The sequence below is a fragment of the Kryptolebias marmoratus genome, linkage group LG20 (assembly GCF_001649575.2).
Source record: "Kryptolebias marmoratus isolate JLee-2015 linkage group LG20, ASM164957v2, whole genome shotgun sequence".
Lineage (NCBI taxonomy): Eukaryota > Metazoa > Chordata > Actinopteri > Cyprinodontiformes > Rivulidae > Kryptolebias > Kryptolebias marmoratus.
The window spans coordinates 6,424,195-6,447,494 of record NC_051449.1 but is presented as its reverse complement, the minus strand read 5'-3'; the positions used below and the strand labels follow the sequence as shown (position 1 = coordinate 6,447,494).

The following is a 23,300-nucleotide window of genomic DNA, read 5'->3' as shown; positions in this document are numbered from 1 at the left end:
CGTCTCGACGTAACAGCAGCAACTCGAGCACATTACTGCCCCCTATATGTCAAGAGGACAAATAACACCTTTTCTGTTCAAATTGCCAACCCGCCACAGTGGCGTATGTGTTGATCAAATTCACCCGCCACTTCAAATATTTACCCACATTTGGCTGGTAGCGGGTGCTAATTTCCACCCCTGACTACAAGTATGCAAATGATTACAAAAATTAATCTTTTCAGTTTTTTAAATCCTGGAGAGCAAATTATTGCAAGTCTTCTTTTAATCTTTGCAAGATTAAAAGAAATCTTCTATTCCTAATAAACGGTTTTATTTAGTTAAAATTGTACAGCATCACCTCCTAAAATAAAAAATTGTTGGGCTTTGTTAGCAGGCGGAACTAATAATAATTTATTTTTTTAGGTAGAAATACATTTTAAGCCCAGAACATGCAATATAAGTAACAAATACTTAACCTTGTGATTAAGTGCCTTGTTACCTGGTAGTTTCTGGAATATATCAAGTATGTACCAAATATGTACCTTGTAGGTATCCAGTACATACTGGGCTGTATTTTGTATTGCTACATTTATTTAATTTATTCATCATGTTGATGACATACAGTATATGTTTTATGGAATATAATGCAGTATATGTTACATGTTATGTAAATCTAATGTTTTCATTGCTCAACCTAAGGCAGTTAAGTTCAAAATAATTATTTTACAAGGTTTTAAAAATATATATGTTCAATATAATGCTAAATAAATGTTTGTTTATTTTATCAGTTTAATTATAGAAGCAATATAGACACAAATCACTATGGTAAGTCAGGTAGGATTTCTGGTTTGACTCAAAAGTTATCATCTTTGTTGATGATGTTCTTATTTTCTTTAAGCAGTGACTGATTTTACTGGGAAATCCTCCTGCAATCCTGGGAAGTGCATTTCAACTGTGTGGGATCTGACATCAATACCAACCACTTCATAAAAATGTCCTCACTGAAGACTAGCGGATACAAAAACCTTTTGACATGAGTTTGACAAAAACCTGATTTACAGTGATGACTCACGAGCGAGACAACATGACTCACAAGGACACACAATGTCTCACTTTTACCACTCAGTGATGCTACAAGGGAAAACCTTGACAAGAAGAAGCCTGTGTGTGTATGTGTGTGTGTTCAGTGCTTGATTAAAGAGCTGCTGTTGAGATCTGAATGTAAATTATTGATTCTCGTCTCTTCTCGTCTGTTCTGATATTTCAGGCAGGAGCTGATGATGCCACCGAGACAAACTGTCAGCAGGTGGAAACAGAGCGCGGCCTGAAGGTGGAGATGTTTCCAAAGGGAAAACTCCACCAAGCGTTGACTTGCCTCTGTTCCTCACAGGAACCAAGCTGAGAAATTAAACTGGAGATGTCTAAAGGAATAAAGTGTAAATTATTACTTAACCATCAACTTAAAGATGTATTTTCATGACAAAATTAATTTATTTTTCCTATTTTAATTCCAAGATGTATCTATTTTTAATCAGTTTACAGTCTGGATATTACCTTGTGTATACTGTATAGTATTTTTAAGATATTTTCATATAAGGTTGATTTTATTCCTGCAACATGATTGTTTCAGAAACTATCAGCAGGGCAGAAACTGTATTGCAATATCATAAATTCTGTTGCACTTTCTCACACAGTTCAATCTCAGCTATGCTTTAATAATAGTTGAATATCTCACATTTAAATATAAATTAAACAAACAACACCAGCATTTTATTACACTTGAGTCTGGAAAGTGATCTGAGGTGAGAGTGGTTGTGTGGTGGTTGCTGAAGTGCTTCTTCAGCCGATCTGGAGGAGGCGGTGTGTGGTCTCCCGCTGTTGTTGTGTCCAAGGCCGGCCAGACCAGCGTCTGTCTCTCTGTTTGTTTAAATCTTGTCTGAGAATTTTACCACTCTCTTCTTACCAACTTATGCTGCTATCACAGCCTTCTTGAAAAAAAAACAAACAAACCACAAGACACCAAAATTCATCTTCCTTGCAAAGAATCCTTCTTTTTCAGGTTTTTATCGAGGCCTTGGAGTCACATTAACAGATGGACGATTACACCCACAAACTGTCCACTTTCCTAAGAACTGTCTGAGTAATTTTGTGATGAGCAAAGGTGCATGATAGTGTTGCTGCCCATGTATGTGTGTCTTACCAAAATATCTCATGAGCTCTTGAACCGATGACCACAAACATTTGTAGAATTCAGTCAGTTTTACAGATATTGACCTAAAATTTGTTGTGATAGTAGCTCATAGTCATCCTCATCACATATTCTGTGGTCATGTCTTGACCTGCAGTCCTTCTGTGACCCTTTCTGCAAACTGTTTGTCTGACCAGCTTAGATGTAAACCACGATTGAAATTCAAACTAAGATCCAAGATCAACATTTGCAAACATCCTGTTTCGGTCATCCAGCATAAAACAGCACTTGGAAGAGGATGTTCCTATTGACAGGAAAAACAGTCTGGTGGAGTATTTTTTTCTTGGTGTTTTAGGTTTGAGATGGAAAAATACAGCAAAACGAGGAACCGCAGTCTTTGTCTGGGAAGCAGCAGTAACAGCTAGGTGCCAATTGGGTCAACCAGCCTCCTTAAACACACAGCAGGTATGAAGAGAGCAGCTTTCAGATGATGAAGAATAGGGATGAAAACGATTCGTGACATTAATTGCAAAAGTCTCCAGATGTTCACATTTGGCAACACTTACAGCAAAGTTATGTAACAGTACAGAAATGTACACGATGAGTTTAATATAAGGATTTATGTATGCACCTTTGAAAAAACGAATATCTCCTTTCTTACAACTGATGTTTTTCTAACAAATATTTGAAAAGAAACAAAAACAAACATTTAGTATTAGTTTGTATTGTGTGATGAATACAATATGGCTTTTATGTGTCTAAAAAAGTGCATCGATTTTGCAGATTTTTAATGCAGTTTTTTCCACTCTAGTCAACTGAAAAGACATTTAATAACAAAGCAGTGATAATAAAGCCACAGGTGCACAACAGGAGTCTGTTGGGTGTCACATTTTGTGACTTCAGTGAATAAAATAGTTGCAGAAGTTCATGAGACTTTAGCATACATGATGTGACGATGCAATGCATTTTTTGTGAGTTATTTTATCTTTATCCATGGTAAATTAATACTATATGGGTCCAAATCTAAAGAATGGGATTTTTTTTCTACATTTACAATCAAGTAGGGATATTTCCATCTTTCCATCAATTTTCTTTACATGCTTTTTGTGCATGATCATGAGGGTCTGGTGCCCATGAGCGAGAGGTGGGTTACACCCTGCAGAGGTCGCCAGTCCATCACAGGACGACTTTTTAAATTTTATAAATAGAATGTTTTCTTTCAGCTCACACCATAACACAGCATCATGAGCAGGAGTGCTTTAAAAAGAAAAACAGTTTGAAGAAAGACATGAAGAGGTTAAACAATTTGGTGGGTCAAGAATAACAAAAGCCTCGAATCCCACCCAAGTCACGATGCCACCCAGCTTGAAAGAAAAACAGGATTCATCATGACTTCCACTCAGAGACGACTCCACTGTTTTGTCTCAGAGTTCCATGTAGTCACTTGTTTCATGTGTGAAAGTGAGTCTGCAGACCTCGTGTGAGGGAAGGAGCCCCGTGTTTTTACCCCAACCCCTCTGCTGGTGTTCAGCTGACCGGGGCGCTGTCATTAATCTCAGCAGGATGACAAAACTGCTGAGGAATTTCTCTGTTCTGTGCCTAAACCAACCTGCCCAGCCTTCCTGAAGCTGTTCTCTTTTTAGCTTCCTGCTAGTGGTCACATGGCCCGGCTTTGTTGAAATATGACCCACACATACCAAAGCCTTTGTATCCCCTTCAAACACTGCCCACCTATGTGCACGTACACCTGGAAAATGTCTCTTCTTATTGCCATGAAGTGTGTGGTGTGTACATTGCCGGCACATGACAAAAACTGCTCCGTCCCCACCTCACCTGTCTGTATGCTGGATTTTATGTTCTGAAGCCAAATAAATGATAGCAGCCAATTTTTCCCCCTTTGGCTCCATCAGTGCCAATGTGTGCTTATGTAAAGCTAACAAAAACCTGCCCAGATGTTGATGTGAAGCTCCACAGCTGAGCAAACAGCGTCTCCTCTGCAGCATGTTTAAAGTGATATATTGGTCCAAATGGAGCCAACATTTATGCTCTGAGGAACAGATCTGATCAGCTCATTGCTTTGACACAACACCAGAAAGTCAGTTTATCTTCTAGTAGCATTAATTGTTTCTACTTGGCTTAAATAGAAATAATGGACATAAATATATGAAACAAAAGAACTTAAATAAAATGTAAAAACTTGTTAACAGAGTTTCTGCCTGAGTCAGCTCAGACATGGTTATCTTAATGCAGCTTTTTATTTTATTTTATTATTTATTGAATGTGTATAATGAATTACTACAGATTATTAGTCTGTTATTAGGTTTAATATCAGCTAATGTAATATTATTTTTCACCAGTATTATTTTTTGAGAAATTCATGGTTTTATAAGCCGTAAAAACAATTTAAAACAAGCCCTCCTTTGGCTAGAGATTAGCCTAACCTGGAGGAAGACTTTTGCCTCTTTCTGATTTTGCTGATTAAGGCACCAACCATTGATAACCTTTTGACAGAACATCACTTGAAAAATGACCAGACTATCCCTTTTATCACCAGGTAAAAAATATCTTTTTTTAGTTGGACAAGATCGTAAAACTTAAAACAAATTAAATTGGTGAATACCATACAAGTTGACTACAAAATACCGTTGAGACTATAAGTGTTTCGTTGGGAATGTTACCATTTAGAGCAAAACCCTTTAACCCCGTAGAGCTACTAATTTTGCCCTGGACTATTTATTTTTGTTTAGCTGTAGACTACAACCCCTTCAGTAAAGAAATCAGCTGCTTAAATAGTCACTGTCTGCAAATATTATCTCTAGAATTCCAAGACAGACAGGAATGGAGCTGGCTAAATCCGAGTAAGGGGGGGGATTTTCCAGACATTTTCAATAACATACACAATCTATTCTGGCAGAGAGGGATGCTGGCAACTTCCAGAGTATTTCAATAGAGCTAAATCTTGCTGGTTCTTTGGTTTATAAAACTGAAACTGAGCTCATTTTGTTATAAATACCCAGCATCTGTGCATTTATAATATATACATTGCCTGCAGCATGTTTTCCAGAACATCATTTAAAACCACTTCATTCTTTGAGCCCCTTTGAAACAGCTGTTCTCTTCAAGGTAAAGTCTTTGAATCAGGCAGAGCACTATCCTCTCCAGAGTAAGTTTTGTTCACTATGGTTTTGCATTTCCTCTGGCACTTGTTTGATACTTAAAACTGTCCATTCTTACAAAATCACATTTTCCTTGGCATAAAAAAAAAAATCACTTGGTAACTCTGTGGACATCATCCCTGGTGTTTTTTTTTCCTTTTAATGCAGACAAAAAACCCCAGTCCTATTAAAAAGGATGCATCCTGGACAGTCCCTCGGGAATGCACATTAAAGTGTGAAGTGATGGACTCTAAATCTGGGAGAAACATATTAACATGCAGCAAGAAAAGGCCTGGACCTGTTTTAGCAGAAGTGGCGTGGACGTACAAGATCCTGCAGGTCGTGTCTTCACAGAGGCGTGTCAGCAAACATGCCACCAACGTCTGTCTGCAGGCCTGTTTGTCTCTGAGGCCACAATCTGCTCAGTCACATCCTTCAAAGTGAAGCTTCTCCATCCACCGGGAGAAGGAGGAAAAGCTGTTTCTCATTGCTGTTGTGATGATGAACAATTTCCTGTATACCCATACAGTAGATTGTACTTGAAAACACAAATATACATCCACAAATCATAAAGAATCTTCAGAAATTAACAAAAGAAGTGTTTCCTTATTTTGCATTCTGACATTCTAACTAATTAAACATTGACTCTTATTAAAACAATGAAAATAGTCACAGAATCTCTCCTCAGAAATGTTGCTTTATGTCTAACTTATCAAGCAACATTAACAATCTGAAAATTCACTCATTAACAGCGAAGTGCATTGTTTTAAAAAACAGTCACATTTAAATAAAAGCACTAAAGATCAGCAGTGAGGTAATTATCTGATATTTTCTAACACTTTATAAGAAAATTGTGTTGTTCATCTGTACAGTCCTTTGTTATGTCTGCTTCCATAAACACTCTTTAGCAAGTAATTTATTTGCTTTTGTCTGGGCAACATTTGCTGCACTTACCCTAAGAAGTTAATTTAATAACCTGTCTTGTTTTTTGGATTTAAAAAACAAAGCTGGAAGGTTTACAGGCTTCAGGACCGTTTTCACCAAAAATGGGTTCAGACTAAATATTCATAATTTTCCAGCCTGAAAGATGTGTCTCAACTAACATGATGCTGCTTCTAAAGAGATTTATTGACAACAACAAAAATATACAGTATACAAATTTTTAATTAAAACTTGTAGGAACTAATGGCATTCGTATAACACAGATAGGGAGCAAAACAAACAGCAACTAACTAAAGCATTTAAGCAGCACTCAAAAAGGAAAATCAAATAAATGCATTTGCTTTTGCCAATAATCACAATGAATTCTGGCGCATTAAAAACACTCTTCATGTAATTTCTTTAGTTTCATTTACAAAATTTTACATTTTTAATTAATAAATGTAAGTTAAGGTTTGATAACAAGTTCAAACCTGAAATGCAAACTTCATAATTTGCATTATTTTCGAATGAGTTGATGTCAGGTCCACGGGGAGGTGTTTTACTTCACAACTCCAGCAAATAAAACAAATAATGAAGACATTTAAGCCCTGAAAATAAACAAAACAAATATTAACACAAAAACTTTTACCATGTAAAAAAATCCAAAGTTTCACCAAAGACAGTCCTGTTTTCAGTTTTGTAACTGCTTTTTTCAGTTAAATTGATGAATTTTTAGAGTCAAAGTAATAATAATAGATGAAATAAGTGTTAAGCTTCACAATTTCCATCCACAAAATTTATTTTAGTAGTATCTACAATATATGTTTATTTGTCACAGAAACCCTCTCACTGTACCTTGCTATTTGACAGTTGCGTGTCTGAACATAAATTCCTGTGTATGCGATCTCACATCGCACAATGTTGTTGGTGAAGTCCGACTCCAGGACGAGAAAACTGGGATTGACTGTAACCTTAAAACCAATAAATGAACAAACAAAAACTAGTTATTTCTGCTAACTGGTTGTTAATGTTCAGGGCTGTGAAATAGATTAAATCCAAAAACAGAACAGAGTTCAGGTAAAAAAATAAAAAATCTGAACTTGTGTTACCTGCAAGATGTAGTTTCCCGGAGGCACATCTGTGATGTCGATCCACTGACAGTCAATGTTGGCAGCATAAGTGTCATGACATCCTGGACTCAGTCCCTGAAAAAACCCAATCCACTCAGCGTTCTGCAGAACTCTGACTCAAGACCTTTGACGACTATTTTCCAGCAAGTGTTTAAAACTTAGCAGGATTCTGTTTAAATTGTACAAACAGTTCTTGGAAGGAGAATTGTTCTGAGAATCCAACACTAAGTAGCATGAAGCCTGAATCACAGAGCCCAGACAACAAATACAACAAATACCCTCACATCGGTGGGCCAATATTCTTTTTGGATTGGTGTCTATCCAAGGTATTAGCTACAAAAACACCTCCAAAAAGCGGATCTGGGGGTTTCGCAAAGAAACCAAAGTAATGAAAGTGTGCAGCACCAAGCTGCCCACAGAACTTGTTTCTTTCTATCTTACTGACTCAGTCAAAAATGTACTTTTTTACAATAGATGTGATGGTGTTTCGAAACCTTTAACAGATACTGTTTCAACAGCAGCTCCAACTTGATTTAAAAGCGTTTTATTGACTGATGTTTGTGGATATATGGATATGGTGACCAATAAGACCACCTAGGTTTGGATGTTTAAAAAAAAAAAAAAAGAGTAAAATCTAGACAGCTGAGTCCAAGACAAAGAAAAACTTCAAGAAATGCCTGAGCTGTTGAGCGACAGCAGAGTTGTGAAATTTTTATTGTGTTTTGGGCTTAAATCATCAGGAAATGACACAACGTGAAGTTTATATTTCATCAGGCTGTACTGGGGAGCTTTATCAAGATGTCACGATGATATGGCATTGTTTCTTCACAGGCAACACCCAAGCTGTGAGTCTGGAGCAGTCTGCCATGAAGGTGATGGAGGTGGTGACTGAAACCCCCTCCTTTCAGGTCATTTATGAGCAGTCTGGACTCAGACAGGCACACAAACTTTTCTCAAATTTGTCACACATCCTTCAATGGGAGTATGAGCTCCAGCAGAATGCACCACGAACGCAGACTGAACCTTTTTAAATGATGATTTATTCCATCTTCATTCATATTTTAAACAATGTGTCAAAAGACTGGATGGGTTGGACAATATGTCTATTGGTCCTTCAGTAGATTGTACCCTTTTCTGGACTTTCTGTTCATATTGTGTCAAACTTTTGTCATTTATTTATGGATTTTTTGTGAGGGCAGTTATTAGGACAGTACTGAGTCCAAAATAACTTTTCCCAAGTGGGACAATAAAGTGAATTGTTTTATATGACATTGTATCTTATTGCATCATATTATATCACATTTCATTGCATTGTTTTGCATTGCATTACATCAAATCGTGCTCCATTGCATCATATCATATTGTATTTTATAGTATTTACTCATATCCCATCGTTTCACATTGTATCGCATCTCATTGCATTGTATCATATTGTATTGCATCACATCACATTGTTTTGCATCATATTGTATCATATTTTATTGGACTCTCAGAACCAGATGACCAATTCTTTAACAAATAGTTTGACTTCTTGATTTCAGGCTTTACCTACGGACATATTTTGACAAGAGTAGTCTTCCTGATCTGGACATTAGTGACATGTAATGCACAGCATCTTACCTGAGTATGAGATGTGCAGGCATAGCGCCGCCTGAATCCATGATCACAGCCCGTATCCTCCAGGCAGAAACTGGCCTTATGTCCCTCGGCTACTTTAAGTCCCGTTACCATGTCCAGCAGGTCGTAGTTACTGAAGGCATCCATGCTGTGGAAGTGCCTGAGGGAGTGAAACAAATTCAAGAAAAGTAGGATTTCATATATCGTGGTTGGGTTCCTTTAGCATCACCATTTTATTGTTATAGTTTTGAAGGTGTGGTGATGTTTTCTTGGCTTGTCAGATCCGAACAACAACAATAAAAAAACGACACTGTGCCTTTATTTTGCTTTAATGCTGAGGAAACTCACTGGTGGCAGCTGTGCCAGTCCCACTGATATCTGGGCTTGACGGGGAGGAAGTCTGCGGTTCCCTGGTTCTTCACTTTCTGTGGGAATCGCAGGAGGACTCTGAAGTCGATGTCTCGCATGGTGGATGCATACGCCGACCTTGGAAGGTTAAAAGGGAAAACGAGAATAAGATGCACTGAAAAAAGGGGTAATAGCTGAGCTCTCAGGTTTAGTTCTCTTAAACGTATCAAAGCGCAAATGGTTTGGTTCCACTGAGCTTAATGCTTTTGGGAAAACCAGCCCAGAACATTTATGTCTTGGCAAGACATGATGTTGGCAAATCACTGCTCCATATAGGAAGATTAAACTGTTTACACAACTGCATTAATAAAACAATTATTTCAACACATTAACAACTTTAACTTATACAAATAAGAGAAATCTCAAAATAACCTAAAGCTTAGACCAGCTGCAGTTCATTGAGTGTTAAGTAATGGAAATTCATGTGTGTGTCTGCATGATGGTGCCTACGTGCTGCCCTGGGTGTACTCATGCTGAATCTCCTTTGCCAACACAGATTACCTGGCCAGACAGTTTTCCTCTGCAGCACAGCGGAGCGCGTACATCTGCATGCGCTGGACATAAGCACCTGCCTGGATGGCATATGGGTCTGGAACGAGGTCTGGAAGTCCTGAGGAGAGGGGATTACAAGGACAAATTCTTTCAGCTTTGACTATGGCACACATTTGCTGTGGTATCAGTTTGTTAGGCTTTCAGTATAATGTCGCAACACTAATTTCTGCTCAGAACTGCATTTTTGTTGCCAAAATCTTCTAAAAGGGAATCAGAAAGTCAGACATGTATTGGGTTTTCTTGAATGCATCCCAAAGACTGTAAATAGTGTTAAGGTCTTTCTGGAGAGTAATCGCTGTGAGAAACTATATATCATGTTTTCTTAATCACTTTTCCACAATTTGAGCCCTGCAAATCTTGGTACTGTCACTTCTGTCACCTTCCGTGCAATCAAGAAGGGGAAAAAAAAATGTAATTAAGGAAAAACAAGGTTTCTCAGTCTGAACTCATCAGCCTTATGTTGTTGAATTGGACCAACTGAAGCAATAGATACTAACATAACTACCTGCATGTTAGGCACAAGTTATGATGGGAGCATCACTTCATTTGCTCCTTTGCTTGCTCCAACTCCAGAACAGGGTAAACCTGGACTTACTAGACAACATGACCTTTTATTTTTGCTCCATAGTCCAAATGTTAGTCTTCTTGGTAAACTCAAGATCTTTCTTAAATAAATTTTTAGGCAACTTTCTTTAGACTCCACAGATTTCTAACACTATACATAAGAAAATACTGAATTACATTAATAATTGCATTCATAAACTCATTGCCATGAGTTTAGTTTGTATTATTTTTTCATTAGATTCAATCAAACTTTTAGGTGATTCCTTTATGTTTCATCCCTCCCAGGTTTTAATAATATGTTGGACAGTTCTTGACCCAATTTTAGCAACATTCTAAATTGTTTTAGTTTACTTGATGGGGAACAAAAACTATACTTCTTTGAAACAGTAAATTTTTTCTCAGTGTATCTTTAAGCATGATGAGAACCGATGTTCTGCATCTGTTATGGTTAAATAACATGTTGCCAAGTGAAAGATATTTATTTTTAAAAACAAAAAAAGGCTCAAAGAAAAAAGGCTCCTACCTATTTTAACATGTGTCTCGTCTCTTGTTGGAAATGCAGTTTACACAAAACTTTGCTTGCTGCAAGTACACTTTACTATTTTTCTTTTATTCAGTTTTGAAATACAGGGTTTTAAAACAGAGGGTAATTAGGTGAAGTGGGCACAGGTGAGTGATAACAACTAGGATCCGGTGGAGATGGGCGTGGCAGGAAAACCACAGAGTTACTGAGGAGAAGTGAATGATGACAGGAAACAAAGATAACTGAATAAAATAAACAATAAACTCAAACTTAATCATGAAGACAATAAAAGCAATAAACGGAATACAAAAACATAAAGAAAACCCAAATCCTGACATTAAGTAGATAGTGCAGGCCATCTTCTGTACATTCATAAAGCCATAATGAACCATTATGTTTGTGGAGTAACTCGGATGGACAAACCAAATACAGAGTGACTTTCATAAATTAGTGGAAACCTTCAACATACTGTACATAATGAGACAGTTGAATTAAAATTAAATCTGCATCGTCACCTGTAGGTGTCAGCAAATTCTTCACACCTACCTTTAATTTCAGGATTCATCAGTTTTGAGTTAAAAAACAACTGAACCTGGGTAATGTAAATCTGTACATTCAAGATACATGAAAACACAAACGTAAAAAAACCCTGGTCTTCTCTTTTATTCTGGATGAAACTGATTCATAGAAAACTTGACTTACCGTTTTGGAAATACCTTGTTCCATACCCTGCGCCAGGCATGCGGACCACTGGCCTGCCTCTGGAAGGATACATGTTGTAGAAAACAGAATTCCTGTGGGTTTTAAACAGATTTCGAGGGTCGTCGTTGACCATGCCCACTTCATCAGCCTCGTTTGAAGCATCCACACTCAGTGCGGGAAAGGGAGCTGGGGCCTCAGGTTCGGCCTCCAGAGTTGACTGATCCGTCCGCGCGGGTTGCCTGGAGACGAGCATCCCCGACGGCACCGTGCGTAATGGATGATTTTGTGCACCGAGTCCTGGTTCCTCACCTCTGGTTACAACACGATACACAGCTTCTCGTCTGCCCAATAAGTCTGTTAAAGTCCCCACTGACGAGGAATTAATGCGTCCTCCTGCTCCATCCGGACGCTCAGGCTGCAGTCTGCTCCCTGATGCGCGCCCATTACCGGAGACCTGCTGTCCAACGTTTCGCCCTGGCGCAACACTACCTGACTGATCAGTCCTAAAGTTTGTGTCATCCCTCCGACTGCTCACATAAAATCTCGACTGGCTTCCGGACCGAACCGGAGCCTGGAACTCTGAGCCCGTGCTCATCAAGCTGTAAACCTGCCCGTTGTTCGCCCACTGGACGCGGTGCCGCCAGGGGCCAGGCGCGCGCTGCTGGCAAAGGACGAGGGGAAGAACTCCTTGGAGAAAGTAAAAGAAAAGGAGAGAACATTTTGCCATGACAAATCTTTTCGGTTTGTCAAGAATTATGTCTTAAATGATGCGCACAGAGGCGGACAGAAAAATGGGACTCTCACTTCCAAGTTTTCTGTGACAACATGCCACTTCTCTAAAAGACTGACAGCTTCAGAGAGAGGAGGGACGAAGCTTTTCCCCCCACTGCTTTTTCAATAAAATAGACCAGTTACTTTCCTAAAGTCAAAGTGCTTGGAAGAAAATTTAACTCATTCCTTGCCGCATCGGGTACACAAAGAAGTTTGCTCAGTAAACTTTACGCACAGGTGTAAACTGAAGGCACCTAAATTGCACCACCAACAAGGAAGAAAGAGGCTATTTGTCTAGCAACTTACATTTATTTTGACTTCAGTTCTTCATTGACTATAAAAATGCAACAATAAGCATTGTATTATAAGTGTTTAAAAGTTTAAATTAAACTTAAACAATAGTTGACCTATTTTTTGTTCATTTTATTTATCTTTCATTGTTAACCTTTAAAACAAACAAGCTTCAACTTTTAGATTCTAATATAAAATTTTATCACAACAACTCTGGATGGATTTATTTATTTTATTTATGTTTTGGATTCACACAGTTGGAAATGATCACCACAAGGAGGCAGTCAGTGTCTTTATATTCTCATCCAGCTGAGTTTCTTCAGATGAATTTTGGCTTTCTGCATCATTTGAGTAAATATATCACAGATGCAGCACATCATGTAATGTCAAGTTCAAGTTATTACATAACACTGCTTTAAAGCCACTTTTTATTTAAAGTTTACAAATATCTGCGAAATAGATTAAGATTGACACATTTAAACATGATTTATCCAAAGTCTCATGCACAGTGGCTGCAAGAATCGCAGCTCAGTTTCAACGCACTTAAAGAGCTATCCAGTTTTTTTAAGCATAACAGTGAGACAAACAAAAAGTCATATAAAGTCCAACTTTCCATGACCCGATTAAACTTTGAATGATGTTTCTACGATGAAGTATAACCTAAAGAGCTCCAGAGAGGGCTGGGTTTTCTCATCTGCTTCACCAAAATCCCATTGATCTCCATTGTTTTTTATTTTATTTTGATGTATGACACACTCCTACCAGAAGTCGTGGCACTATTCACAATCTGACTGCCACTTTGATGTATGATTTCCATGTTTCATTTCAAAGCTGTGTGGGGAGATACAGGACAAAACTTTGAAGTGGACATGATTAAGGGTGTTTCAGTGCTTATGCACTGGCACCCTTAGCTATTCAGCATTTCTTTAATTATCCAGCGATATCCTCTTTAGATTGTGTTTGAATGCTGCTCCCCACAGAACCTCATCTTGTGGTATTACATCCAGTAGTGTTGAACTTTTTACCATTTAAAGTAAGTTAAAAATGTTAAACATACATACATACATTTTTAAGCCCTTAGTTGGACCTGTTTAAATGTTTTCCATTAGTTTACATATTTGGGACTTTTATACTTTTTTGCATTTAAATAAGTAGTTTAAATAATTTTTACTTTATGGCTTTATTTTGATATTCATGTCACTTAGAAATTCATTTTTGGAAGTCACTTATTAATTTTCTTGAAGGGAACATGTTTGATGTGGGTCATAAATGGTTTAAGACACTCGCTGATGTAGGGGAGTCATGCAGAGCTGAGTGTTGGTCTCCTCTGAGATGAAATATGACCCAGTGTGTTTCCTCTGCCAAATAGGGCATCGAGATGGTGAGCAGGCTCTATTCTTAGACAGAGAAACTTTCCCTTGTTCCAAAGAGCAGCTCCGCCCTGCTCTGCTCTCTGCGACCGTCCAGATTTATAAGAAGCACAGAGCCTCAGCACTGGTTTGGCACAAGACCTCCTGAGCAGGACATGTAACCAACGTTATAAAACCAGTAAGTATTGATGTTGAATTAAATCTTTCGTTTGTGTCTGACCTGAAAGTAAACAAACCACAACAAATGTTGCCACAAACAAATAGCTTTGACTGTAAATTCTGAGTGCTTGGAAATAAAACGACCAGCAGCAGAAGCAGCAGATCCTTCCCTGAGTGAAAAACTAATTCTTTTACCCTTTGAATATATCTTATTCCACGAATCTAGGTATCCAGGGCTGCTCACAACTTTGCCTCTTGTGAGATAAAAGGAAGATGATGGTCTTAAAACGGTTTTTCTAGAAGAAACATCTCTCCCTACATGGAATATGCCTGTTGTGTCTCCCTGAGGCCTCACACTGCCTTTCTGAGGAATATAATGATAAATCCAGAGGGGTTTACCACAGATCATGGTGAGACAAGACAGGTGAGATGCTGGAAAACTGTTTCACAAATGAACATTAATGAACTCTGCTGCTTCGTAGATAATTAAGCCAACAATGTAAATAAAGCGGAACCGTTTTTAAGTCTAACCTGCATTAAAATAGAATAAACCATGAATTATTAGTGATTTGACAGAACAGGGCAGCAGGTTTTCTCGTAACACATGTCTTACTCATCTCAGACTAACCTTTGAAAATATCAGCCCCCCCATCGGCTCTTCTCATGTTTCAGCTCTCAGCATCAAGCCGCTGCATCCATCTCCATGTTTTCATTATCATCGACACGTGATAAACTTTTAATATGTGACCTATTGAAAAGGTTTTACTGTGACTTCCTAAAATGTAGCTTTAAACAGTTTAGAAGCTATACTTTTCTGTAAAACTGAAATTTCTATTTTCCCCTCTACATTATGTCATATGGCCATTGTAATTTTAGATAGTGCCGTTTAACTTTTTTGAAGTTTATATTTCTGTAGTTTTAATCAGGTAAAAGCTTGAAAGTTGAACTATTATTACTACACTTTTCTAAATTTGATATATAATTAAAAAAAATTGATTTGCTCAATAACAAATCATCAGATTGACATGTTTAATTTTACTTTGTGTGAAATTTAGTTCCTCCTAAACAGAATTTAAATCGGAAAAAGCCTCAGTAATGTTGCTTGCATCGCTTCTAATTATGCCACAATCTGAGCCTCGTTTCTTCCTAGTTCGAAAATGAAATCTGCTCTGAGAGCAGAAGCTTAACTGGCTCTACAAAAGTTAACTAACGCAGTTGTGATAAACGATGTCAGATTCATTCAAAAAGGTTAACAAGGTTGAATCAAAGAGCAGCCAAGGTTAAATAGGATCACTATCAAAACAAAACATTAAGCCTACACTGTATTTTACAGTTTCAGAGAGGATTGTGTGTTTTTTTATTTCATATTTAATCATCTTGTGTTGGTAAACTATGTTTCTGCTCCTCATTGTGTGAAGCTCTCCAGTAAGATTTACTAGAACCAGGCAGATTTATCTCCTGTAAGTGATACAGTCCTGGACCAAACACAGAGTTAAATATGACCCATACGACAGCAGGAATGGATCTGTAGGACAACCCCAGGTATACGGAGTTCAAAAGGATTCACATTGCACAGTGCTCTTGAAAGTTATTAATATGTATTTTAAACTACAAAATTGTCATTTTGTGGCTCTTAAATGCACAAAACAAGTTTAAACTATAAACTGCTAAAATAAATCTGCTGAAGAATCTGATATGATGTTTCTACTTGAAACTGGATGGTGGCAGACCAGAAAAAATATAATTTTTTCTAATATAATTTTGTGTCTGTGGCCTTTATTTGACACTAGAGGGTTGAGAATATGGGCATGAAAGCAGGATGACACGTGGCAAAGGACCACCGATCAGGACTTTGAGCCCTGTGAGAAGTCATTTTACTCTGCTGAGCTAACTGGCATCTTATTCTGGTGTTTATTTCATGGCATTTTTAAACCAATCAACTCTGAATTACCTGATCACACACCTTCTGATAGCTTGAAGTTATTGCTGTGAAACACTTCACTTTGAGAGTTAAATTATTTTTAATGGAGAAAAAAGGACAATGTATTTTACTTGACATCAAGCAGAAGCGTGTATATCACCAGTTGATTACAAACACATATGCAATATATTAAAGTCTGAACTTCAGCTGTTCTTGTTTGGAAGAGTAACGCACATGTTTAGCATTTCCTCATCAGCAGTCACAGATGTGTGCTTCAAACAGCTACACATTAACGCTTCTAAGCGCACTAAATCAAGTCCGAAATAGATTCACAAACTGTTCTCATTTCTTTCCCCCAGTGAGTGTGTCGTAAATATTCCTATAATTCATTCAAGGTGATAACCACAACCGTTCACGTGGCTCAGAGGTCCTCGCCCACTCACTCAGGCGGTCTGTTGAACATGTGACACATGCTTATCTCCCGTGTCACTGCCTCTCTGCCCTTACATGGATGTCCTGGCTCTATGTGGGGGTTTCCATGATGGTTTCTCACCTTACTGGATGGTAGCAGTGGGGCGCTGTCTGAGTCAGACCAGGACCTGACGGTTAGAGTGAATGTGTTGCAATCAGTAATTGGCTGTACATCTGTTAAATATGTGACACCACAAGCACTTAGCCTAAATTTAGTCCAGCAGAGCAGTGACTTTCTGCTGCCGGCCAACTGGCATGTAAAGACTTTCAGAGATGCATCACAAGACCCTGGACCCCCACCCACCCCCACACCCCCGTGGTCCTGGGACTGAGCTGAATCTGTTCCCAGAGTTATATACAGTCTGAGCTGAAATATATGATCAGATGGAGACATTAAAAATGTATCTGTGGGCTAAAAATGTGTGGACACCTTGGTCATCATGGTCAGAAGTTTATACTATGTATATATATATATATATAGATATAGATATATATAAAATTATCAAGAAAACTAAAAAACGAAACCTTCTGCTTAGCTCAGATTGACTGTTGACAAATGGAGGAGATTTTTGAGAACACATTCGATTTTTATTTTCATATGCAATCTTGTATTTATCAGACATTGTGAAGAAATAAATTATTATAAGGCATGCCTTTGCTCCTTTTGTCGGCAGTGTTACAGAATGGGATATGGGAAACATAATGTAGTCTTTTGTTCAACACCTGCTTCTCGGGGCGTCGGCTGGAGCAGAACATATACAGTTTATCCTGCTGCTCACTCTCTTTGTGAAAGTTTTATTTGGGGTGGTGGTGGTTGGAGAGAATATGTTGTATTTTCACACTTAAAGCAGTTATTTTCTTCATTTTTCAACTGTCACTGATAAATAAGATTCACTGATAGGTCTTCTGAGATGTCCCCATCAGGAGGAGGTATTTTGAGGTCATAGTGCTTTCAAAGTGATACGGCTTTGAAACTGGTGGCTTTGTCTTCCTGATAAGCTTTGTTTTAAAAGGCCCTCTCTGGCAATCTCTAATTTAGACAGATTCTGCTGCCTGGAATTGTCTCATTCCAAAGATTTTTTGCTTGATTTTTTTTTAAATAAATTGGTAAAAAGCTGGGTCTTCCTGTCTCCCTTACTCGTTTGTCTTGACACAAACATAATGTTGTTAAAAGAGGAGGTGATTCTGAGAAGTTTCAGGAACCAAATGTCGCTGCCTTTTTTTTTATTAGTTTATCTACGTAATGATATTCTGTGACACCCAGTTTAGGCATGTACTGTTGTTTGATGATGTGAAATACATAATTCTGACTAAAATCCCCAAAATCAAATCAAGAATATTGATGCTCAAACTTTGGTTTTGTTTTAATGTTGTCAGAACGAGGAGAGAGCAAGGCGAACCCAAGATGCAGACTCATCTTTTCAAAACAAAAACTGATTTATTAAAATAACAAAACTAGAAAACAACAAGCTGACGTGGCAGCAAAACTAACTCTAACAAAAATCCAGACAGTTAACAAAGGCAGGACAAGGCGAGGCAAAAACAGAGAGGGACCAGAGACCAGACAAGAATCCAACATGAACAAACAACAATGAATCAGCAGGGAGGTGGAGAGGAAGACCAAGTTTTAAAGCAGAGGGTGATGAGGAGAAGTGGGAACAGGTGTGTGATTAGGAGTGAAGACAGCTGGAGATGGGTGTGACAGGAAACCAGAAAACTGCTGAGCGGAGGACAGGTGAGTGATGACAAAACAGAACCAAAACATAGAGAAGACAAAACAACACCAAGACAAGGACAAAAAACAGCAAACACAAGAAAACCCCAAATCAAAACAGAACAAAACCCAGACACATGACAAATGTGGGCGTTTCCAAAGTCTGAAAAACAAACTTTCCCAGATAAAGTTTCCATTCATCTTGGTAAGTAAATAAGCATCTTGCAAACTAACATATCCTGACTACAATAAATTTATTAATTTGGAAATAATGCGCCTGATCTCTTTTACCTCATCAACTTTTACAACTAATGTAATATTTCCTCTCTTCCACTCACAGACTTTGAAAACTCTGTCTAATAAATCCTAACTAATCTTAATGACAAATAAAATACATTTTTCCTTCCTGTTTCCTGCTGTCTTTTATCAATTGTTATCAATTCCAAAAGCTTTTACTCCACAACACTAAATCTAAAGCTCTGAGGAGCAGTAGGATGTTATCACTCATTCTCAATAAAACACAAATATTTGGCAGTAAAGCTTCAGGTTTATGACACTTTACAGGAACATCAGTGTGTTTGTTTAATGAGTTTTGATTGGAAGAAAACAGGAAACGTAAGGTTGATTCAGTTATTTCTTTAAGTAAAAGAGACACTTGGTTTTAATCTCAATGGGCACTTTATTATTTTCACATAAAACATGATCAGATTGTAGATCAGTTGCTGGTGTTAAACACTGGGTAGACCAGAGGTGGCTTATCTTTTTAGAAAAAAGTTACACAGGATTATACAAAGCACAACACTTCTGCTGTTCATTCCCAATAAGTTACATCATTATCTATTTACACATCAGGCTGGAAGAACAGAACTGCTGTTACATGTTAACTCAAAATGATATTTACAAGTCTATACACATCCCGGTGTTGGCCCGACCTGCTGGAGAGAGGGAGAAGAGGAGCAAAATTACTCACAAGGATCATTAATGAGCTGCAAGCACCAATGGGAAAAATTAAGCAACTTTTTTGTTTACCTATAAGTTGTTCAGCAGTGAGTTCTGAACGCTTTCATACACATAGTTGTAGATATCCTCCTTTGTTGTGGTTCCGTCGAGGTATTCTGAACACAAAAATGCAAATCAGAGTCAAAGATGGAAGTGTTATACTTTGACTTTAAGAGCGTGGAGAGGAAAAAACAGTAATATGAACACAAATGGAAAGGATTGCAGAAATTTTCACAAGAATTTGGATTTGCTAACCTATTCTGCTGCAGTTGTTCTCCATCTCTATCCTGTGTTTTAGGTACATGGGCCAGACATGGCCATCGAACAGGCCTGGGGGGTCAGGGACTGTGTATGTTCTTGTACTGCAGGGACACAGTCAGGTGTTATCACGCTGCTGAGTACTGAAATCTGTGAAAGTGACTGAGAGCTTTTTACCTTCTCCTCATCTTGCATTCCTCGTAGGGAATGGAAATGTAGAAACACTTGTCATAAGTGTCGATGAGAGGCCTGTGGAGGGAAACCAGGGCTCAGATCAGGGGGACGTTTTAGAGGTCAAGCGGTTGATGTAAAAATAGGTGAGACGACCTACTTATAGTTGTAGATGAGGAACCCTTCAACGATAAGAATATGGATCCCCTTCTCTGACGAGTCGGATTCCTCGGCTTCAGGTGACAGGCTGACTCCGTGAGAGCGGGCGAACTTGACTGGGTTCTCCTGCCAGCCTTTCACAGTGTTCACCATGGCCTCCATGTCCAGAGCAGTGATCACTAAATCAGAACAAGGAGAGGAAAGAAAAGAACGGGTTTCACTACACGTGCAGTGGACACGCCTCACCAATGTGCTGTGACACACATTAGTCACGGTTAGTGGATGATAGTAGCATTCACAGAATATTTGGTATTTTATCACAAGTCTAAGATTGGCTGGTTACCAAAGTATAGACAGAAATGTGCAGGAAAGGAAAAAGTACATTACTGAAGGGTTTTCCTAAGTGAAATCCACTCTTACCATCCCACTGTCTAAAGCCGTCCTCCCCGACTTCTATTTGATCGGGTTTCTGAAATAACAGTCACCAACAAAACATTGCTGCAACCTAGTAACCAATTGGAGCTGATCACACCTGGACAGGACAAGTCAAGGACTCGTCGCCACCAAAAGTGAACGCGCAGAGACATTTTGAAGTAGTTGGACGCTTTCCGGCAATGTTAGCCTTGTAAAATTTCAGTTGCTGTTCCCTTTTAGGGGTCTCAAAAAGTTTGAAGGTAGGTTGTATTCTTCACTGATGCTTGTATTTGATTAAAAAACTCATATAATGGAACGCCTTTTGTGTTTTGAAACTGTCTTTTATATTCTTTTAATAAAAAAAAAAATTAAAAAACGCGCAGCTTCTTGTGAAGTGAAAATTTGTATTTTTCCGCTTTCAAAAAATCGTGGCACGATAAGAAAAAAGTGAAGGTGTTTGATGGCCTTGAATGCAGCACGAGATTACGTTATCTTCAGACTTCATTAAAGCAAAGCTGGGTATGTTCACAGAAATCACTGGTTGCTCGACTTGCAGCATTACTGGACAAAGTCTGACTTTAAGTGGGGACCCTCAGCCCTTTGATTGGCTGTCCAGGAGACAATCAGCCATACGATTACAAGGCTGCTGCGATGACAGGACATCTGCAGGTCAGACTGGTGATCTCTTATTTCTTAGCACCAGAAAATGCTTTAAGCTTTATTTAGCCAAATAAAAAAAATATTAAAAATAATCTAATAACTTAATGAATTGTCATTGTAGCTTTCAAGTTAACACTTGGGAAGTTCAAAAGAAAAATGCATTCAAACTTTGTCTTACCTTGAAAAAGTCATCTTGATGTACCACGCAACAGTTAGGTAATGTCTTTAGAAGTCTATTTGTCAAAGTGGTCTTCCCACCGTTGGTCACTCTGAATTTAATGCCACATAGAAACAAGTTACATCCCACATTTCTGAGACCTTTTATAAACAGAAAGCTGTAATCTGTTTAAATAAGACTTACCCTCCGATTCCAATAATGAACTTCATCTTCTGTGCCTTCTGCGTGTTGGTCACCTCTGGAATTCAGTAAGTAAAAGCAGGGAACCCAACCCAAGCAACCTTTCAAAGGCTCTCACTAAAACCTTTACCTTCTTCTCCACCACAGATGTCCCCACCCTTTTACTACTTCATTGATAGACAATCTCCTTGCCGGGCATATAAAGGAAGTGGCCGAGGCGTCACAACCACTCCAACCAATCAGCTCCTGTTTCCAGCAGCCAATGAGCTGCCTCTTCACAGGCAGCAGCACCAATGATCTGAGCAGAACTTCAGGAGCCTTACAGTTGCGTTAAAAGTAGATCCTAAAAATTTGCACCTGCTGTCAGAGGTCAATGAGCAGAAGCTGAACACATGCGGGAAAAACTACCGCCCAAACTCCAGAATGTGATTCCAACTACGAAAAGGTTTATAAAGATTCCTGTTTGGGAACTTTTAGTCCCTTGTTCTAAATTTGAGCTGCTTTCTGGTACTCCAAAACTGATCATTGTTCTTACTGTAGTGCAGTTAAATTTTATTGTGAAAGGGCTTTTTTTCTTTTTAGGAGAGGGCAGTCATTCTAAATCAACACTAACTTATTCTCTAGATGTTGTACATACTGAGACATTTGTATCATGACACAAACCAATTCTTTGCTCATACAGCCTTGGGCGAGTATGAACCATGTGCTCTATATTTAGCTGGCTGCGTCTGGCTGCTGCATCACGCATATTTCTGATGCAACCAGAGTGCATGGCAGCCCGCCATGTGAGCACAGTGTCTCGAGTCACAGCTAAAGCTATAATAAAACACATCAATTTCTCTGAAGCTTATCGGCAACGGTTGTTACTCATCTCCGGACGTGTGCAATCTAATCTACAGTTTATTTAATTCATCTAGTATTTGGATACGTTATTTTACAGCAGCTCTTATCTGTGGAACCATAAAGATGTGAAGAAGGTGAACTTTGAGTCCCGGCTATGAAAGCACATGGTCTCATGTTTCATTGCCAGAACAAACTCGGTGCAAAAGTGATGCCTGGTGACATGAAGGGATTAAAAGATTTGTGGTGGGAAGTTTATAAACCGAAAATGTCACCAATGCATAGAAAGCTTCTCAAACTGACTTTTAGGAAGCAAAAACAAATAAATAAAAAATGTGTCCAAACAAAATCAATTTTCTAAATCATTTTGGAGGGAAAGTGGTGCCTATGTTGTTTGGTACAAAGAAAAACTGTCTTCTTCTTCTTCTTCTTCTGCCTTTTTCTTCATACTCTGTGCTCTGTGACCGTCATGCTAACTAATAATAACTATTTGACAAAACATTTAAAAATGACCAGAATATCTCTTTAAATAAAAGCTGGAGGTCACTTTTACATGTCTAATCCATGAAGGTAGAGCCAAAAGTCAAGTTATCACAACATCAAGAAGAGCAACATAGACAGACTGAAAACCTGGCTTCCTCCAAAATTTGAAATGATCAAAGCAAGGTTAGTTTTTGACATATTCTGTCATATAAGCAGCAAAAAGAAACAGACATAAACACTGAAATGCTTCTTTGTATTCCTAGATAATATTACATAACTGTTTGTGGACATGACTCTGTAAATTACTGCACCTGACCTCTGCTGGGCAAAAAATATTTTCCATGTTATAAATAAAAACAGTTGTTGGCACACAGGTGATTCAGTCAGCGATTCATGAAAGAACAAGAATAAATTATTCTTTCATATTGCGTATCCAACAAGCACCCACACTGCTTTTTCTCAGAAAATGCTAATTTTTCTAGTCATTATAGCTAATCGCTTGGTGTTTAACATTTAGTT

General features: G+C 38.3%; 3 protein-coding genes and 1 long non-coding RNA gene across 7 annotated transcripts in view; 2 read left to right on the top strand and 2 right to left on the bottom strand.

Annotated features, from left to right (window-relative positions):
- The window catches only part of si:ch211-178n15.1, an 8,091-nt gene extending 6,336 nt beyond the window's left edge, over nt 1-1,755 (top strand). Inside the window, exon 3 of the mRNA XM_017410779.3 lies at nt 1,250-1,755. The gene's annotated coding sequence lies outside the window, so the exon portion shown is untranslated. The remainder of the gene's footprint in view (nt 1-1,249) is intronic.
- A 4,679-nt stretch (nt 1,756-6,434) lies between these two features.
- loxl5b (lysyl oxidase-like 5b) lies at nt 6,435-12,590 on the bottom strand. Of its 2 annotated transcripts, none has more exons than XM_017410897.2 (7): nt 11,743-12,590; nt 9,903-10,011; nt 9,342-9,479; nt 8,997-9,153; nt 7,356-7,451; nt 7,102-7,217; nt 6,435-6,854 (listed from the first exon to the last, which is right to left on the bottom strand). In XM_017410897.2, exons 1-7 carry the CDS (start codon nt 12,467-12,469, stop codon nt 6,848-6,850), a joined length of 1,350 nt encoding a protein of 449 aa, XP_017266386.1. In that variant the 5' UTR covers nt 12,470-12,590; the 3' UTR covers nt 6,435-6,847. The 2 variants fall into 2 exon arrangements, with proteins under 2 accessions (XP_017266386.1, XP_024860597.1); XM_025004829.1 differs by lacking the exon at nt 11,743-12,590 and adding an exon at nt 11,041-11,116.
- A 1,648-nt stretch (nt 12,591-14,238) lies between these two features.
- On the top strand, nt 14,239-16,092 carry LOC108232806. The gene is made up of 2 exons (XR_001808471.3): nt 14,239-14,352; nt 14,560-16,092. It is a non-coding gene; the product is annotated as an uncharacterized LOC108232806 (long non-coding RNA).
- A 3,002-nt stretch (nt 16,093-19,094) lies between these two features.
- On the bottom strand, nt 19,095-21,641 carry LOC108232773 (nicotinamide riboside kinase 2). Of its 3 annotated transcripts, none has more exons than XM_017410796.3 (8): nt 21,462-21,641; nt 21,279-21,369; nt 20,447-20,495; nt 20,028-20,205; nt 19,874-19,945; nt 19,694-19,800; nt 19,469-19,554; nt 19,095-19,371 (listed from the first exon to the last, which is right to left on the bottom strand). In XM_017410796.3, the coding sequence occupies exons 1-7, from the start codon at nt 21,485-21,487 to the stop codon at nt 19,469-19,471; spliced, it is 609 nt and encodes a 202-aa protein (XP_017266285.1). In that variant the 5' UTR covers nt 21,488-21,641; the 3' UTR covers nt 19,095-19,371. The 3 variants fall into 3 exon arrangements, with proteins under 3 accessions (XP_017266285.1, XP_017266284.1, XP_024860606.1); XM_017410795.3 differs by having other exon boundaries at nt 19,095-19,374; nt 21,462-21,640; XM_025004838.2 differs by lacking the exon at nt 20,447-20,495 and having other exon boundaries at nt 19,095-19,374; nt 21,462-21,512.
- Nucleotides 21,642-23,300: the final 1,659 nt, after the last annotated feature.

Bases quoted from the DNA above. Each gene is read 5' to 3' on its own strand.
- loxl5b (XM_017410897.2), bottom strand. From the start codon at position 12,469: ATGGCAAAATGTTCTCTCCTTTTCTTTTACTTTCTCCAAGGAGTTCTT. The intron at 9,154-9,341 runs GTGAGTTTCCTC...TCACTCCCTCAG, and splicing joins GACTGGCACAGCTGCCACCA to GCACTTCCACAGCATGGATG. The intron at 7,218-7,355 runs GTAACACAAGTT...ATTGGTTTTAAG, and splicing joins CGGGAAACTACATCTTGCAG to GTTACAGTCAATCCCAGTTT.
- LOC108232773 (XM_017410796.3), bottom strand. From the start codon at position 21,487: ATGAAGTTCATTATTGGAATCGGAGG. The intron at 20,206-20,446 runs GTAAGAGTGGAT...GTTCTGATTTAG, and splicing joins CGGCTTTAGACAGTGGGATG to TGATCACTGCTCTGGACATG. The intron at 19,801-19,873 runs GTAAAAAGCTCT...GTGTCCCTGCAG, and splicing joins GAATGCAAGATGAGGAGAAG to TACAAGAACATACACAGTCC.